Below are 19,213 nucleotides of genomic sequence, written 5' to 3'. Positions count from 1 at the left end.
AGTTGTAACATGCCCGTGGCAGTGACAAAGTTTCTACATGCAGGTTCATGAAAAAGATGAGTTTATAAGGTTTTTTTAATGCTGTATCATCTGTGTCTGGGTGCCTGAGCCTTCTGATATGTGCAGTGCCTTGTGCCAAGGGGAGCTTCAAAGGAAAATGGATCTCTCTTGGGTTTCTGGAAACTCTAATAACTTCAGACTGCAAAGATCCCAAGCTCTGGGGGAAAGCTGTGACTTGTTCAGCTGTCCTGCATCCTTCATGTTGGCCATACAGCTGTTGTGTTGTCTTTGCACTTCACACTTCCACTGTGTTCCTTTGCTAGGCAAGGTGCTCAAAGTCATAGTTACTTTCACGCTTAGACATTTCAGTGGAAAATTCACCTTCATTCTGTCTTCAAACAGACAGTGATAAAGACTGAGGATATGTGTCACTGCCAGCAAGAACAAGGACGTGTTATCTAGAATATTTGGGATTTTGGAATCTTTGGATCAACACAGCCTGAATCAGTTCTTTGTTAGAAAGATGAGAGGCTTAGCTGGCATTTGCTTTCTTTGCTGTGTTTTTTGTTGTACAGAAAAATTGGGTTATGAAGGTGGAATGCTTCACTTTCCAATCAGAGGTTTCCAGTCCCTCTCAGTTTTGGGAGGTGTCTCTGATGGCATCTTTCTCCAAGCTGGCATTGCATCTCTTGCCAGGGTTTAACAGATCCCTGCAGCCTTTCTGGGGAATCTTTTAAATCATCTGATGTCAGAGGAGGAAGAAAACACACAAGTTTCACCTTTGATTTAAAGAACACATTGTTTAATGGTGCTTTTCCTGTGAAGGAGAAAATTCTTAGCAAAACAAATGGAATTGTGTTATTCCAGGAACATATGAAGTGAGGGTGAGCTGTGCAGAGCCCTGACTCATTTAGGATGTTCTGGCCAAGGTACACTTTTGGTAAAAACAACACAGTGTGCTGTTCAAGATAACCCAGCTGCTCCCATTTTCGTGTTCTAACCACTTAACATTTTTCTGATGTACAAGGAAGGAGTGTTTGGAAACAGACCATCCATGGAAAGCACTGGAAACAAAGTGTTGACAAAGGTCAGCTCTTTAAACTTTATTGTTCTACCAACTTTTAACAAACCTTTTGAGTTCTGTCATCTTAGGTCACCAAAAGACTTTCGGCATTCTTGGCTATCTCTGACATTTTACTATTTAGAGTTTTTTAATTTATTGCTAGTTAAGAGGAGATGTCCCATTCCTGGCAGTGCTCAGGCCAGGTTGGACAGGGCTTGGAGCATTGTGATCTAGTGGAAGGTGTCCCTGCCCACGGCAGGAGGTGGAGCTGGATGAGCTTTAAGGTCCCTTCCAACCCAAACCATTCCATGGTTGCAACATTGGTGACTCTTTAGGATTTCATGCATTTGGGAAGTGTAGGAATGGAAATCCTTAGAATTCAGGCTGTGCCAAGCAGGAGAAAGCAATTGAGGGGATTTAAGTGGGGACAAGCAGCTCTGTGTTAACCAAGCTGAAGGTTTCTTGTTCACACTCAACAGGTACCAGAACTTGGAGCATCATCCACAGTTGTTCTCATGGGGTCGTGTTTCAATTGATGGAATTTGCTCTTCTGGGCAGTTCATTCTTAAGCAGCACAGCCTTGTGAAAATAGTTCTAAGTTTAAATTTGTACCTTAAACACACAGCATTTAAATTAATTGTTCTAAAGTATTTAATCTTCCAAAATCAGAGTGCAGGATCCTGTTTCTGAACAGTATAGTTTATGCCAGGAAAATAAATCAAGAGTTACTGCTCATTTGAGCTAAATTCTTGAGTGTCTTTATAAAGGAAGATAGTTGAATTTAAAGAATTTGGGATAAGTAGCAAATTTCTGAATATCAGCCTAAAAATGCACTTAATTTGCCATTTAATCCTAGTTCTTTAAGAAAATACCCTAAGACATCTAAAGCAGTACAGTATGCTTCAGAAAATACTGAGGGGATGATTTCCAAAGTATTGTACTATATAATTTAAAGATTTGTTATTCCATGTTTGAAAAGATATTCACCTGCAGGGCAATTTAATTTACGTACAGTTAAAATCTCTACTTGTACATCAGTTTTATTATGTGCTGCCCCTTGACCTTTGGACCAGCACATCAATCATGTCTCTCTTTCTCAGTTTCACTTTCAACTTACTTAACACTTTCAGGTTCACTTTGAGTTAAATGGATTATTGAACAAAGAGCCTTTTACTTTCTCCTCTTTGCTGCTGCTCCCTGGATTCTGGTGTTACTGTTACACAGGGAACTAAGACTATCCCCAAATCCTGCTTTTCTCTGCCCTTTTCTGTGGTTTAAAACTGCACGTGTATTTGTAATGTAGGAAAACCAGAATAGCATTCCCTATTTTAGCAGTGACATGTTGACTCAATCCCAAGATTTATTAAAATTAGGCTTGGATTTGTCAGTGTGAGCTGCTTTGCTTCGCAAAATAAACTCGTGTGGTTGATACTTGATGCCTGGATACCAGGATTGGAAGAGAAATCCTGTTCTGTGGAAATTGTATCAGGACTAAGTGCAGTGTCCTGTGCTGTAACCTTTTCCTGCTGTGGTTTGGAGTGCATGTCTTCCCTTTACAGGAGACTGGAGTTCTGTAGGATGCAGGACTGCCTTGGAAAGCTGGGAGATGTTGAATTTGTGGGAGTGATGACCTGAACACCTCCTGCAGCTCCAAGCTGCAAACAGGAGCACAGTGTGCAGGAGGAAGCATCAGATGCTCCACTTGGCTCTGGCTGACTCCTGGGGCCTTGAAATTTGAAAGCTGAAATATTTTTTATATCTACTTTCCTTTCTGCCTGAGATAAAGCAGGTTGGATCATGACTTCTTGCATTTCCTTCTGGTGAAGGAAAGTTGTGAAGGTTACCTGATAGGGGCATTAAAAATGTCCTGTGCAACAGATGTGAGCACAGGCTTGAATCACTTCCAAGACTTGTGTGGAGGGGTTAAAGCAATACTCAGGCATGCATTCTCTTTGAACTGAGGTGGAATTCTGCCTTGGGAGCAGTTTTACCTAATTAATTGCCATGCAGAAACAGCATTAATTATCAAGGATGTGTTGATACTGGGAGCATTTATCACCTGGAGCTGCTCTAGTCCTGCACTCTAAATTCCTGTGACCACTGTGCCTGCCTTTGTGGCTGTCACCCTTCAATAACTGGAGCTTGTGCACTTAGTCATGGGATATTTGGCAAAGCCCACAAGGCTGAAAAGTAATAAGAGTAATAGAAGCTTGTGAAAACAGGCAGGGGTGTAGAAAATGGGCTATGTAAGTGCTGTGGTGTGGGGGAGTATTACCTTGCAGTATGAAACAGGAGGAAGTTCACAGGAGAACATGCCATTACAAATGGTCCAAAGGTGAGAAAAGCTGCAGGTAAAACATCTTAAATATTGCAGTTGGAAACGTTCATCAGAAGCCTTGGAGCTCCTGGCTGTAGCATTTGCAGAGCTGCTTCTGACAGGAGTCTTGAAAGAATCAGCTATTAGTGCCTGTAGTAGGCTGTGAGAGAGTTCAAATGGGACTCAGTTTTGAACCCTGTGGTTACATGGGTTTTCAGGTTCTGCTTTGTCTTCTGAAGAAACAGATTTCAGTGAGCATTCTACAATCAGAAGTCCTTTAAATTGTAGTGCTGCCTGAGAGGAGGTTGTGAGGTGGGTGTCACCCTGTTCTCCCAGGGAACAAGGAACAGGACAAGAAGAAAATTGCCTCAAGTTGCCCCATGAGAAGTTTAGGTTGGATGCTAGGGAAAATTTCTTCCCAGAAAGGGCTGTCCATCCCTGCCACAGCTGCCCAGGGCAGTGGTGGAATCCCCATTCCTGAAGGGATTTAACAGAGGTGTGGATGTGGCACTTGGGGACATGGGTTATTTATTAATTGACGGACACTCCATCAATTTAAGAGCTACAGTGGCATTGGCAGTGCTGGAGCAATGAGTGGGCTTGATCTTGGAGGGCTTTTCCAACCTAAAGGATTCTGTGATCCTACTTGAGCTGTGCTTTGCAATTTTGAGGCTTTGGAAGGTCTGACTTCCAAAGTGACTCATGAAAGCATCCAGCTAATCAGTTCCCCACTGCAATATCCAGGTAATTACTGGTTTTCATCTCTGCTACGTCCTTTGGGGTGTGGAGTGACTTTTCCTGGTGGAGCAGAGCCTGGTGCCCTGCAGCTGATGAGGGCCTGGTCTCAGAGCAGGCAATTCCCTTCAATTTAGTGTCATCACAGAACTTCCCCAAGATCTTTTCACCTGATGATTCATGCGATCAATGAATGATAACAAACAAAGATTTTAAAATGAATTTTTGCAGGTGGATTTTAAGAAGTTGGTAAAAATGGAATAGGTGTTTTTCCTCCCCATGAACCAGGCAGGGCCCCAGCACATCCCAGCACAGAGGGATGTAAAACCAGCAGTGCCAAGAGCCCCATTGTGTCTGGCTGCACACAGATCCTGTGATATCAGGAGATAAACCTGCTGCTCCATCAGAGCTTGGAACCCTGCCTTGTTCTTGCCCTGGGCCTCAGGGCAGGCTTTCACAGCCAGGCTTTTGGGTAAAACCAGGGCTTGGAGAGCATCTTCCTCTCTGGAATGCATTTACACCTATCTCAGTCTTGGTTTTAAGCACCTTCTGAAAGCTGGACCTTTTTGATCCTAACTGAGTATCTGGAATATTTCTGGGTGTTAAATTTTCCTCTGAACTCACCTGAAGTTGCTGCTCTTTGGTTTCTCAGCTGTTGGTGCATGATCACCTTATGGAAATCTGGCTGCTTCTCATGAGTATCCAACTGCCACTCCATTTGTGGCTGAGCACTGACATGTTCTTAATCACAAATAATGGTAATACCTCAGTTCAGCTTTTTTCAGGGCTTTAAGGAAGTTTTGCAATGAACCCTTGCCCTGGAGCACTCAACTTAAATTCAAGGCTGTTCCTGGTGCCCAGATTTAATAAAGAGGAGACTGTGACCTCCTCAGTTGTGTCTCCAAGTAGCTGTTGTAATTTCAGAGGTTTCTGGCTCTGTGGGAGGCTTTTCCCCCTCTCCCCTCTGTAGCTGTGTGTGTGGCTGTGCTTGTGTCTGACACCTTCATGGATTTGGGGCAGACAAAAGGAGCCACAAAAGCCCATGGGCTTTTTATTTCTACGTCCCATGGGTGTGACAGGATCCTTCCCCTTTTCTGTCTGAGTGGCTGCACAAACAGCTCTGAGAAGAAAACAAAGTGTGTGTGCTTACATAACTCAGGGATTGACACAGTTTGGGGAATTTGGGGTTATACATCGGCCCAGGCAGGAAGATGGAATCTGTAGGGTTCATCTCACTATGTCCTTGGAAAAAGGTCTCAGCAAGCTGGGATTGCTGTGGCACAGCTGCCACTGGCTTGGCTCTGGGGTTCTATTTCTCTTATCAAAACTAGAACTGGTGGGTTTGCTGGGTTGATTTTAAGGATTTTTAGTAAAGGATGCTCAGATTCACCAAGCCTCCACAACAAAATAATATTGCCAAAATCCCCTTCGTCCTGATGTGTGAAGATGTGTGTGTTGGTTGCTCAAAAGTGGTCATAGTCTACTAACTGTGACAGAGTTTGTTTAACTGAACTTCTTCCTTTGTAACTGATGAAAAGGCCTTAAAAGGAAGCCTGATTGCAGTGGGGACTGTTGCAGTAGCAGTATTTTGGTGTTCTTTTCCCCCTTTTGACAGGAATCACTCCAAGAAGTGGTGATTAATATTGTGTTTTGAATTATACCTAATACAAACCCACAATAATCAAATTGTGTGGTGGTTCTAAATTGGCACTGGTTTCAACTAGGGGAGAATTAGCCTTGAACACTATTGTTTGTTCTGAGTCTGTTGAATTTGTTGGTGTTGGGTAAGTTTTTTTCTATGCAGAAAACAAGGAAATAATATTGATAAGCAAACACAATATGGATGGTGGGACTGTTTCACAAGATAAGATTTCAGTTTCCGTATACACTTGCCTGGGAGTCAATCTTCCTTTTGGGTGCCCAACCACTATAACCTGGAGAGAAAACAACAGTGACCTGCTGGAAACTTCCCTGAGTGCTGGAAAGGGAAAGGCTTTGGCAGAAGAGTCACCATGAGGAGATGAATGGGTGCATTGTCCAAACCAGCCTGACTCGTTCTGTAGATCTTAAACCCATTCTTAAACTATCTCTGATTTAAAGCTTCAAATTATTGCTTGGTGGCTCTTATAATTAAAAGCAAACCAGTTCAGCAAGCACAGGGCCAGAGAGTGTGTGAGGAGTTAATCAGCTTAAACTCACACCCAGGAATCTCTTATCTGCCTTCATCATGTGCTGGGTGAAGAGGTTGAGGTCTTTGGGCCCTGTAATTACTGCTGAAGCTCTGTACAGGTAACCTGCTCCTCTGACTTCTCAGAATCTGCTTTACCACCTCCATTTTTAATGCTGGCTCTTAGAACTGCCTGTTTCAGTCATTCAGGGCTGTGTAACTTTGTTTTAATGTAGGATCTTAGTTTTTCTTTCCTCTTTCCAAGCCTTTTGCATCTGTCTTGTACATAATTGAATCCATCAAGTGTCCAGCCCATAGGGCTTCTCTTGTAGTGCAGACCAGAGACTTCAGCTGGCCATGGCTTCAGTGTCTCCTGCACTGTAGGAACCTGTTTGTACCATCCCCACATACAGAGTTGTTATCCAATAGAAGGGAATCACAGATTTGTTTGTGCTGGAAAAACCTTCCAAGACCATTGAGTCCTACCATTCCCCCAGCACTGCCAAGGCCACCACTGACCCATGTCCTCAAGTGCCACATCCACACAGATTCAAACCCCTCCGGACTTAAATCCTCAACCAGTGCCCCAGGCAGCCTGTTCCAATGTCTGACCGTCCTTTCTGTCAGTAAATATTCCCCAATATCCGGTTTGAACCATCTCTGGTGCAACTCAAAGCTGTTCCCTCTCACCCTGTCCCTGTTCCCTGGGAGCACAGCCTGACCCCCTCAGCTGTCCCCTCCTGTCAGGAGTTGTGCAGAGCCACAAGGTCCCCCCTGAGCCTCCTTTGCTCCAGGCTGAGCCGCTTTCCAGCTCCCTCAGCCTCTCCTGGTGCTCCATTCCCTTCCCCAGCTCTGTTCCCTGCCCCGGAAAGCTCCAGCCTCTCAAAGTCCCTGTAGTAAAGGGCCCAAAAGCACTGGCTGATGCATCCCATAATATACCACAATTGTCATTAGTTAAGTGGCACCTCTGAGCTTCTCCAGAGTGCTCCCATCACTCTTCACTCAGCCAGAGTCCTGTTTTCTTTTGCAGGACTCAGGCTCAGTTAGGAAGGGGTGTCAGGGCTGTACAGGGAGCAGGATCAGACCTTGGAGGAGGGAAAAGAGCAGAGGATTTCTTGCCTGTTCTTCCTCCCAGGGCACTAAAACCTTGGCTTGACTCATCCAGGACATGTAAATTCCCCCTGGTGCAGCAAGGAGAGCTCCTTGGGCTGTGCTGGGCTCTCCTGTGCCAGCTCCCTGCCAGAACTAGTCCCAGCATGAGGGAAACACTAAAAATGCTCCCAGGTGTGAGGGAGGGGGATTGGGAGAGCTCCTGTGTATGTCTCCTTATGTTTCCCTGGAGGTTCTTGCCACCAAGGGGGGAAAAATACCCCAAATACACAAAGAGTGGTGGGAAAGGGGTTCCAGGCACCACCTGTGCTTCTGCTTTGGGTTATTGGATTTACCACAGGTGCCTGAATTTTGGCTGGCAGCAGTGGTTTTATTTATTTATTCATTTGAAAAGGTGGGGGAGAGAACAGCAAACAGTTCTAAGGTTACCAAGAGTCAAGTGTGTCAAGCAAGAGAGCAAGGAAATAAGTGAATGTAGACATAAACAGCCTCCAGCCATGTGGCAGTAAACACAACTGTATCTGGAGTGGCAACACAGCAGCAAAGCATCCCTTGGAGCACATTTGTGCTTGGGAACATTTGGCACATCCCATTTCTTCCATGGGCACCAGTCCTGCACAGGATGAGACCCCACTGCCCAGTGCTGCTGCCTGGTGCCTGCCCAGGAGCTGTCAGGAAGTGCAGAACCAGAGCCTGTCAGCCCCTGGAATGTGCTTGGTTTCCTTTCTGGGCTTGACCCCACTCCTTAAAGCAGAAATGAGCCTCGGAACTTGGCCTTGAACTTTTCTTTCTCTAAGTGCTTTTTCTAAGTGGCATTTTAAGAAAGGAGGCAAACAAGTTCTGTTCGTGCTCAAGTGACCTTAAGTGACTTTCAGATCTGGACTGAATTTTAATTAATGTGTTGATTTGTTTCCAAGGTTTATCTGTGCTTCCTTTTTCCCTCAGATCAAGCCTCGGAGGTGCAGGTGACAATGATGCTGACAGAAAGCTGTAAACTCAGAGGGCTTCACCACAGGTAGGGTGACAAATCCATGTCACTGTGAGGTGGGAGTACCTGGGTAAAGCTCCCTGGGGAGAGGGAGCTGTTTGTTGGGAATTCAGCAGCACTTCTGCAGAATCATGGAATGCCAGGGTGGTTTGGGTGGGAAGGGACCTTAAAGCTCATCCATGAGCAGGGACATATCCCACTATCCCAGGTTGCTCCAAGCCCTGTCTAACTTAGCCTTGGACACTTCCAGGGATCCAGAGGCAGCCACAGCTTCTCTGGGCACCCTGTGCCAGGGCTTTGCCACCCTTACAGGGAAGAATTTCTTCCCAAGATCCCATCCATCCCTATCTGGCAGTGGGAAACCATTCCCCCTTGTCCTGTCCCTCCATCCCTCATCCCCAGTCCTTCTCCAGCTCTCCTGGAGGCACTGGAAAGGGCTCTGAGGTCTCTATGGGTCCTTCTCCAGGCTGGATGATCCCAGCCTGATGTAATAAAGACCTTGCCTAAACTACAGGAGTAGCAGGTTTTTGGTGAAACATACCTAAAATAGAAACAAAATGAACCTACCCTGCTCTCATCATTTCAAATGAGCTGTTGTCGTCCCTTTTATAAGTCAAGCTTTTTAAAAAAAGTCCAAAAAGCTTTTCTTCCCTACACTGCCTATAAAGCTGGGACCTTCATGGGTCTCCAGAGCTGACACCTGTCTGTGAGAAATTTTCAGGAAAGAGTAAGAAAATTCAAAATTAAAAAAAGTGGTTAGTTGTTGGTGACTTTTACTAGTGGTATTCAATGGAAAAATACAGGTGTTTTAAAAAGTGATTAATGGAAAATGAAACTGTGTCCAGTTTGGTTTGAGTTTCTGTGAATTTGCATGTGTACATGTGTTATGTATTATATTTCTTCTAAGGAAGTTGTGCAGAGACACTGCAGCCATGGGGATTACCTGAGCCACAAAAATCTTGGAAAGGCCCTTAAAGTGGCTGATCCAGAACTAAAAACTTTCTGTTCTGTCACTTTGCAGTGGATCAAACATGATGTTCTGACTTTTTTTTCTTTAAATGCTGTAGGGCAAGTATGTGTTTTATATCTGTAATAGATTTAGAATGCTGCACCTCCCAGTTTAGGATATAGCACTTGTGTGTCTTCACCTGTATTCACAACAATTTATGTCAGCCCTCTTGGACCAAGTGAAAACATTTGGAGGGTTCTTCATAATGAGAAAGAAGTCAAATATTTCATTTATTAAAAGTACTGTCTAGGGCTTCAGTTGATTGGACATGTTGTGCTCTGCAATTCCTAATACAAGATTAAATGCTTTTCTTTGAATTAATTTTATTGGTGTGTTTAGGAATCAAAATTATTTTAATCAAATTTCAGTTCCATAACATTAGGAATTTCTGTGTCTTCCAGGAATCTGCTGCCTATCACTCACGTCTGTATAGAGGAGGGAGAGAAACCAATGGTGCTGCTGCCCTACATGAACTGGGGGAACCTTAAACTCTTCCTGAGACAGTGCAAATTGGTGGAGGCCAACAATCCTCAGGTACCCTTGGGCATGTGGGACTTTGTGCCCATTAAAACTCCATTTGCTCTGAGTTTGTGCCACCAGAGGAATGGTTGTGGCACTCTCCTGTTCAGTGTGATTCAGGAGAGCTGCAGGGGTGGCTCCCCAGCAAGTGTTTGCCTTGTTTCTCACCAGGAAAAGTTTATCCTGGGTGTTCAGAGGGCAGGAGGCTGTCACCTCTCATTAGGGTAGGAGCTCAATCAATGCATCCTAAAATTACAGCAACAGATAGAGAAAATTGGATTAAATTAAGGGAGGTCGTGTATGGAGAAATTTCAGATTTATTGATACTACTTTTGGTATCCCAAGCTATAAATACATGCAAGATTTTAATTATGATGGGGCTGTGAAGTTGCAAAAGGAGCTGAAGGCTTTGATACTGGTTTTGGAGAGCAACAAGGATTTTGACTGTGCTGCTGCCTGGAATTAGCTGGTTTCCAGGGAAACAAAGTGAAAAAGGTGTGAGAAGGGGTAAAATGGACCATTTTTGCCTATGTCCACTTCCAGTCAAAGGAAAAGTAGGTACAAAGAATGAGGCACTTGCAAGATGGAAGTATTTTCCCTTGGCATGTCAAAAAAAGAAGTTAAAATTTTGAGTAAGGCACCATCATGACTGTCCATAGGTGGTTGTGTCTGTGGCGGCTGGAGGGGAGCACTGGGACACAGCAAACCAAATAACCCTGCAGGTGCTGGGCTGGAGGGGCTGATGGCTGCTGCTCTGGGCTCTTGCAGGCGATTTCCCAGCAGGATCTGGTACACATGGCCATCCAGATTGCCTGTGGGATGAGCTACCTGGCCAGGAGGGAGGTCATCCACAAAGACCTGGCTGCAAGGAACTGTGTGTAAGTACTGTCCCCTCTGCAGCTCCCTGCACTCAGCCTCAGCTCCCCTTCAAAATGCAGGGGTGGGGTCTCTGGTGTAGTCAGTGAAGTTGTTTTTCCCCAAAGCAAGGGGAACCAGGAGTTGTGGTTCTAAAGGATGCAGAACATCCTCTCTGTAAATGCTTCAGCTGGGTTTGACTATCACTTTTCCAAGGGCTTGAAAAGAATTAAAACTTTAAAAAAAGCTTGGAATGTCTTTGACAGTTTATGAATGGATAAATTTTTGTTTCAAATTGGTTTTCTTCATTTTTTCCTCCTTAAAAACTGAGTTAAAGACTTTGTTTATTGGTAGATTTCTTAGTTGCCAAATGATGGATAAATATGAATGTGCTCTGGAAGGGCAGGAATGCCAGAGAGGGGTTTGGGACCATCTTCAGGTTGGAATAGACTCCAAAATGTAGAGGTGGAGGTATTTGGTGGCCTTCTAGGAACCCCATCACCCAGTGACCACCATATCTGCTCTTGTGCCCCATAAGGGTGCTCAGTGTGATGGGGCTCCTGACACATCCTGTTCCTAATTCCTATTGCTGTTCCTCACTGCTGAGCACACTGAGGAGGAAGTGGGACCACAGGAGACAGAGATCACAAACATCAGGGAATCACAAACATGAGGGACATCCCTTGGAGCTTCATGTTTGGAAAGATAAAGAGGTGCCAGTAACCAAGGTCCCCTGAAGGACTTTGTTCCACCAGCCCCTCTTTGTTCCCCAGGTTTGCTCTGGGTGGTGCAAGGCTGGGAAGTGCATCAGACCCATCTCCTAATTTTGGGAAGGGAGCCAAGATTCCAGTGATCTTGGCAGGTTTCAGGGAGGAAATGCTTGTGGTCTCATGTGCCCATGGCACAGCCAGGTCCAATTACAGTGGACATGAGGGTTACACTAGTCAGGGCTGTCTAATTGCTGGGGAATTGCCCTTTGCACTACATTTGCTTTCAAACAGGTCTTCTAGGAATTTCTCTGAACTCTTAAAAATGACTAGATAGGAAATTTCCTGTTGTGTAAATTTTGAGGATAATGAACTGGCCTGAAAGTGCATAGGGAAAAAAAAAAAGATATCTGGGATAGTAAAGAGAGAAGCACACAGATAGAGCATTTATATTTCATTTTTTTCTCATCAAAATAAATAATTGCCAAGATGAGAAGACAACAAAAACCAGTTTGTTACAATACCCCCACCCCAATGTTCCTTCTGTATATTTGTCATACAATGTTGAAGCCAACATCTTTGCCATATTCTGAAGTCAGCTGTTTATGAGAACACTGAACTTTATTGCACACAGTTTTAAGTTCAAAGAGTTTGAATCACACCCCAGAGGGGGCAAATTCTCTCTGCTGTTTTGAGTCATCTTTTCTTGATTAAAATAAGTTTCCCTTTGTACCCTATTTCTGACAAGCATCAGTATCTGTTGTGGAGGGAATAAAGACTTTTCAGCAGATGGCTTGATTGGAGACATGCTTTTGGACCACAAAGGGTACTGGTTGGTTACAGATATTAAATTACTGGCTCTTTCTTTGCTTAGGTCTTTGCCTCATTATTGCAATTGAGGTACTAGAGCTACAAAGTGTTTAATTGCCCTGATAGGGGATCTCCAAAAGAGCAGGAGTAACTTGAGGCAGTTACTTGTTTGCTTTAACAGTATTTTCTTGCACTTGTGTAAGTGTTTGGTTTTATTTAATCAAGCCTGCTGATTTTTCTAGTGCTTATCAGTTGGCACAGAATAAACTGGTGCTGTGGTAATGTTTGCTAATCACAGAGTAAGTGTGTCTTGATGCAGGAGAGTGCCAGTGCTCGAGCTGTGGATTAGCAGTCCCCAGTGAGATGCTGAGTGTGGCCCCTGGGGCTGGGCAGAGCTGTGGGGTTGCTGACCTATTGGAATATTACCAATATAGCCAGAAGGGATGTGCTTGAGCTTGTCTGGCCCTTGCTGCTGAAGCAAATTGTAGCACTGTGGTGTTTCACCCCAGTGACGCTTTTGGCTAGCTGGATGCTGCAGCTGGGTGCTTGGAGGCAAGTCCAGGCTTGCAGGAGCTCAGGTTTCCCTCTGATGGAGAAGATTTAAGGTGATGGTCAGGGAAAGGAGTTGGTTTTGCTAGAGGGTTTCAATCCGGAGCTTTATTCTGGCCCACAGGCCTCTGAATCCAGCAACAGCTCCAGCAGAACTCCCTGACCCCGTGGTTACTGTTCCTTTTAACCCCGGAGAGAGGGACAGGGAAGGGGTAGAAATCCCACCAACCAGGTATATGAGAGGAGGTCTTAAGGGACAAAGGACACCTGGATGGCCTAATGTCCCCCCAGGGGTGGAGGGCATCTTTTGAATCTGCCCAATCGACACCGTTCTGGAATACCAGGATTGACAGACAGTGCTTGGCAGGAGTCAGGGAGGGAAAGGAGAGGTGATTGACACACCTGGGAGGGATCATCAGAGGGGAGTGGTAAATCCTGAAATCACAACACAGCCCTGACGTGCTGTTCTCTGTGCCCAGCATCGATGATGCCCTGCAGGTGAAGATCACGGACAACGCGCTGTCGCGGGACCTGTTCCCCATGGACTACCACTGCCTGGGGGACAACGAGAACAGGCCCGTGCGCTGGATGGCCCTGGAGAGCCTGGTCAACAACGAATTCTCCAGTGCTAGTGATGTGGTGAGGCTTTTTTCCTGGATATGTCTTTTGTTGACATTTTGCTCTTTTTTCAGCTGTTGGAGAATCACAGAATCCCAGAATGGTTGGGATTGAAAGGGACCTTTAAAGCCCATTTAATTCACCCCCTGCCATGGACAGGGACACCTTCCACTGTCCCAGGTTGCTGTAAGACCTGTCCAACCTGGCCTGGAACTCTTCCAGGGATGGGGCAGCCACAGCTGCTCTGAGCACCCTGTGCACAGCAGAGGTGCCCCTTGCTCCCTGTTCCTTTGGAAGTGCTAGCAAGGAACACACTCAAATTCAGGGAGCTGCACTGGGACTGCTTTTCATAAAGTATCTCAAGTTGGAAGAGACCCACAGGGATATCCAGTCCAGCTCCTGGCCCTGCACAGACACCCCAGCAATCCCAAATGCTGCTGGAGCTCTGAAAGCCCTAGGCCTGTGCCCATTCCCTGGGGATCCTGTTCTGTGCCCCAGCACCCTCTGGAAGTGAAGGTGGGCACCCATTCCTTAGCCATTCCTCACCATGTGCTCTGTCTGGTCAGCACAAATCTGCTCAGGCACAGCTTCCCTTGATAAATCCACACCATCTGTTCCCAGACATCCCTGATAATGAGCTCCCTGACATGAGCAGGAGCTGGTGTTTGACTCTGTGGCCCACAGTTCCCCAAATCCCAGCTCTTCCAGAGAATTCATTCATTTCAGTGGCCAGGAACCTCTCCCATCTGAGGGGACCTTCCAGAGATAAAAGCAGTGTTGCAGTGACCTCAGACTGTTCCCTATGATGCATCCCATCCAGGATAGTGGTCTGGTGCCAGTTTGGGAAACTTTAGAGAAATTCTGGTTGTTTTTTTCCCTCCATGGTCTCTGTACTAGTGCTGGAGCCATGTAAACAAGGAAAAGAAGGAAGGAAGGGAAGGTGCCAGTTGTGCTGCACATGTGTATTCATTGGAAAACACATGGGGGCTTGTGTTAGATCCAACCTAAAGACAGAAGAGGAAATGGAAGTTGCCTGTAAAAGCATGTTTGTAGAGAGCTAAATGAACTCAATCAAATGGTGGGTTTTTTTGTTTTTACTTTTTTTTTTAAAATCTGGGACATGAAAGCAATTACTGTTTGTGAGAACTGGGAAATCAAAGCTTATGTAACAGCAGCAGTGAGATGTGGAATTTTATTAGGATGAGTAAATCTCATTATTGTAACCATTTTTGAAAACTCCAATGCAATTCAGCATTTTTTCCAGTCCATTTTAACCAGAAGTACTTTTTTCATTGCTTAGGGATAAATGCCACCCACCTTTTAACACCCAATTCTAACTGCAGACACCATCTGAGTTTTGTAGAGTTCAAAAGTGAACAGTTTTTCTGGGTAGAAAAACACCATGTGCCCTAAATATCAGCTTTGCATCTACCTGGACTCCTTTCACAAAAAGCTGATGTCAGATGTTTTTGTGGGGTTTGGTAGGAACAAACGCAGTGATCCATTGCATGTAACAGGGAATGAGTGATGAAGTCTGGTACAAACAGTGTCTGTGTCTGCAGGGATGCCAGGGGGTGTGTTCCAGGCTTGCTTTTTGGATGACTTTCTTTCAAATGTGTTTGCTGGCTTGAAACTTTCCCAATAAAGTGTTGCTCCCCTGCCAGCAGCTCTATCAGTCAGCCAGAGTGTAGGAAAACAAACCACCATTCCTGCTGAATCTTAATTCCGTGTTTTTCCTGCTGTGGCACATGAAACTCTGCATCTCTTCATGCCATTTCTATGCAGCTACCTATGGAATTAGAACAGCTGTATTCCCAGAATGGTTTTGCTTGGATTACTCTCTATTTCATCTTCATGATCACCCCTTGTCCCTCAGCACTCTTCCCCCTTCAGCTAAAAGGGGCTTTATTTCCTTTGGGGGCTGTTTGAGCACATCTGTGCTCTGCCCTTCCCACCTGAAAATATCCCTTCCCTAAGGCTTGGGTCAAGGCAGTGAGTGGGATTTCTCTTGATTAAAACAAGAATTGTGTGAGCCATGCATGATTCTGCCCCTTTTTAATGAATGATGATGTGGAGCTTGAGTAGTGAGTCACGAGCGTGCCGTATCAGCCCCATCTCTGTTTGGTCTCTTGGCTCTCTGGATACCAGATAATAAATAATTTTCCTTGTACTCTGCTTGTATGTGGATTCATAGATGGATTTTTCATCACTTCAAGCTCCTTCTGGCAAGGGTTGCCAGATGAATGTGTTGAATGCTGATTGTCAGATTTACTGAGATGAAATTTCTTTTTTTTTTTTTCCTGAGTCCTATTCCTGAACATACTCTCCAAATATACAGATGATTTGGAATAAAAAAATTATGATTTCATTTCTGATCCTTTGAATTTTGCAGACTTTTTTGAGGATTTTCGAGGCATTTTGAAGAAGTAAAGTGTAAAAAACCAAATAATCATTAAATTATTATCTCCTATATATTGGTTTTTTACACTTCTTTTTAAGGAAGTGAAGTGTAAAAAAAATCAACTATATAGGAGATAATCATTTAATGTTCACTAATTTAGATGTAGGTGTTCTGTAATTTCATGTTGAAAAATGCACGATTTTTAGCACTGATATCTTCGTGCAGTAAGATTTTAAGTTTGTAGAATCACAGGTTGGTTTGGGATGGGAGGAACCTCAAGACCATCTGGATCCTACTGCCTGCCATGGGCAGGGACACCTTCCACTATGCCAGGTTGCTCCAAGCCCCATGCAGCCTGACCACGGGGCAGGGATGGAGCCAGCCACAGCTTCTCTGGGCAATTTATCGCCAATTCTGTGATTTTTCATTAGCCCTATTCAAAATATGTTGAATTTGGTTATATAGAACATTTATGCAAAGCTTTCTTACTGTGTGTAATTGTCTTGGACAGCAGTCCTCCTCACAGCTGGCTTTGTGGCCTGGCTGGAGGAGCTCTGGGGGTTCAGCACGTTGTGTTAATGCTCCTTTGCACTGTTCCTTTGCAGTGGGCCTTTGGGGTGACCCTGTGGGAGCTGATGACCCTGGGCCAGACCCCGTACGTGGACATCGACCCCTTCGAGATGGCAGCTTATTTAAAGGATGGCTATCGGATAGCTCAGCCCATCAACTGCCCCGATGAACTGTGAGTGCCTCTGTGGGGAAGGACAAACGTGCTGCTTTCTGCTTGGGGGGCTGAGCCAGGCTGCCCAGGGACAGAGCCAGGGCTGCCTTTGCTTGCCTGATTGTTCTGCCTGGCAGACAAAGCCTGGGGTGAACATTGCTGGTGGAACTCTGGCTCTTGGGTGCCCAGCATCAGAAGGAAGTGGAGCTGATGGAGCCAGTCCAGAGGAGGCCATGGAGATATTCTGATGGCTGGAGCCCTCTCTGCTCTGGGAATGTTCAGCCTGGACCAGAGAAGGCTCCAGGGAGAACTTAGAGCCCCTTCCAGTGCCTGAACAGGCTCCAGAAGAGCTGGAGAGAGACTTGGGACAAAGGGTAGAGTGACAGGACAAGGGAGAATGGCTTCCCACTGCCAGGGGACAGGGATGGATGGGATATTGGGAAGGAATTCCTCCCTGTGAGGGTGCTGGGGCCCTGGCACAGGGTGCCCAGAGAAGCTGTGGCTGCCCCTGGATCCCTGGAAGTGTTCCAGGCCAGATTGGACAGGGCTTGGAGCAACCTGGAATAGTGGGAGGAGTCCCTGCCCCTGGCAGAGGTGGGACTGGTTAATCTTCAAGGTCCCTTCCCACCCAAACCATTCCATGCTTTTATAGCAGTTGAGCAATTTCCAGTGAACTCTGCACTGCTCCTTCCTGGATTGCCATGGGTTAAATCCTAAATCAAGCCAGGACCTCTGGTGACAGCCCCTTTGCTCATCATTCCAGATGTCCATCCTTGGAAGGAGCTGTTCAGCATTATGAACCATAAGATCCAGAGCTCCTTGTCTCTCTCTGGCTGCTCAGCCACTTTCCCAGTGCCAGATGCTGCTTTGCCTTTCAGGCTGGGGCTGTGGCTGCCTGGCTGACACTGTTCCCTGTGCTCCATGTGCCTCTGTGTTGCAGGTTTGCTGTGATGGCCTGCTGTTGGGCCCTAGATCCTGAGGAGAGACCCAAGTTTCAGCAGCTGGTGCAATGTCTCACTGAATTCCACGCAGCGTTGGGAGCCTACGTCTGAAAGAGCAGCAGAAGATGGAATTCCCTGCCTGGGAGAAGCCATGGCATCCACCTGCAGCTCCTTGCATCCCTTGGACTCACACACATGATGTGTATAAAGCAACACTACAGGGAGAAAGCACTTCTTCCAAAACACTGTGCCTTAGAATGCCTTAGTAGTCTCAAGTTTTTTTTGTAAGACCTCTTGGTGTTGAATATTTTCTAGATATCACTTTTGCTAAGTTAAATTGAGACCTTTTGGTTTGCCATCAGGATTTGTAAAGTGTAGAGATAGTGAACTGAAACATGAGATTTGGATGGACTTTGCACTCTGACAGCAGACACGTGAATTTTTTCAGAAGGGTTTATGGAACTGGTAGAAAAGTGAGGAGAGGGGAAATGAAAAAAAACACACTGCAGAAAATTTTCCCTGCTTTTAAAAAAAAATGTTGAAACTGAATCTTTCTGACCAGCTCTAGTGTTTGTACTTGTATGTATCTGGAATAGCTTTTTAGTATCAACTTCTTCTATTTTGAGACAACAGCACATTATGGTTGGATCCACACATCTTTCTTACCTTTTTAACCCATTCACAAATGTTCTTTGGAAAAGCTGGTCTTCAGGATACAACATCTCCTTTCTAAAGTGATGATGTAAAAGTGATCCCAGTTTACCTCATACAGAGAGTGGTGAAAGTGGGGTAAGAATGGTGCCCCTCCTTTCACATCCAAGGATTTTTAGGATGGTTTTATGTGCTAACTAAAGGCCTTCAGAGAAGAGCCAGAGCAGCCCCTGTGTGGGAGTCTGTCACCTCAGGCTTCTGCCCCGCAGTTTCTCTTGTTCAAAAAGGTACTGGTTGTTTTTTATGGGCTTTTATGGCCTGAAATGGGCTTAAATATATAAATATATATTTGTAAAGACACTTGCAGAGTAAAGAATGTTTTTCTATTACACCTAACGTGAAAGCTTGGTCCCTCACCTTGCCCTGTGTGTGGATTGTGCAGGTTGGTGGTGGGTAGGTTGGGGTTGGCAGGAAGAGAGGGTGGATTACCTGCCTCCCAGTGGAACTGATAGCTGAGATTTCAGGAATTATCCTGCTGCCTTCCTTAACCCAGAGATCCAATCCACCCCAGGTTGTTTTGAGCATTGCTTAAGAGGACTGAACACATTTTTTCAGCAAAATGTGTGATTCAGGCTTTTTCTATATGTAACAAAGTTACTTGCAGGATAGCTCCTGGTGAACTGGGGGCTGCATCCTCTGCCTGGTGGCACCAGGAGCAGAGATGTGCTTCAGCACAGTGTGGGACATGAAAAGTTGCCTTTTGTCTCTCACCATCTGCAGCTGAGCACCCGCTGCCTTGAGTGTTTGTGCAGCTGCAGGGAGGGGACATTGCCCTGACAGGCTCTGGAGCCACTGCAGTGTTTTAGGAGACTGCTGTGCAAGTGTGAGCAGCTGGATTTGGCTGGCTCATGCAGATATGCAGCTTCTGTTCCTTCCAGAGTTGTCAACCTTGCTGAAGACAATTAATCATCTCAGAGGATTAATGAGACAGAGCTTTGTGTGGTCCATGTCCCTCAAAACACCAGAGCTTTCCTGTTTGTACTCCAAGGTTT

General features: G+C 45.4%; 1 protein-coding gene across 1 annotated transcript in view; it reads left to right on the top strand.

Moving 5' to 3' along the window:
- Positions 1–18,552, top strand: part of RYK (receptor like tyrosine kinase) — a 55,744-nt gene extending 37,192 nt beyond the window's left edge. Inside the window, exons 10-15 of the mRNA XM_054283112.1 lie at positions 8,338–8,407; positions 9,791–9,923; positions 10,677–10,786; positions 13,309–13,468; positions 16,454–16,590; positions 17,510–18,552. Coding sequence (XP_054139087.1) covers positions 8,338–8,407; positions 9,791–9,923; positions 10,677–10,786; positions 13,309–13,468; positions 16,454–16,590; positions 17,510–17,621 — 722 coding nt within the window. The 3' untranslated portion in view covers positions 17,622–18,552. The remainder of the gene's footprint in view (positions 1–8,337; positions 8,408–9,790; positions 9,924–10,676; positions 10,787–13,308; positions 13,469–16,453; positions 16,591–17,509) is intronic.
- The last annotated feature ends 661 nt before the right edge of the window (positions 18,553–19,213 follow it).

The sequence above is a fragment of the Melozone crissalis genome, unplaced genomic scaffold (assembly GCF_028551555.1).
Source record: "Melozone crissalis strain CALT ecotype California unplaced genomic scaffold, PUWL_Pcris_2 ptg000034l_1, whole genome shotgun sequence".
Lineage (NCBI taxonomy): Eukaryota > Metazoa > Chordata > Aves > Passeriformes > Passerellidae > Melozone > Melozone crissalis.
This window is presented reverse-complemented; position numbering and strand designations above follow the sequence as displayed.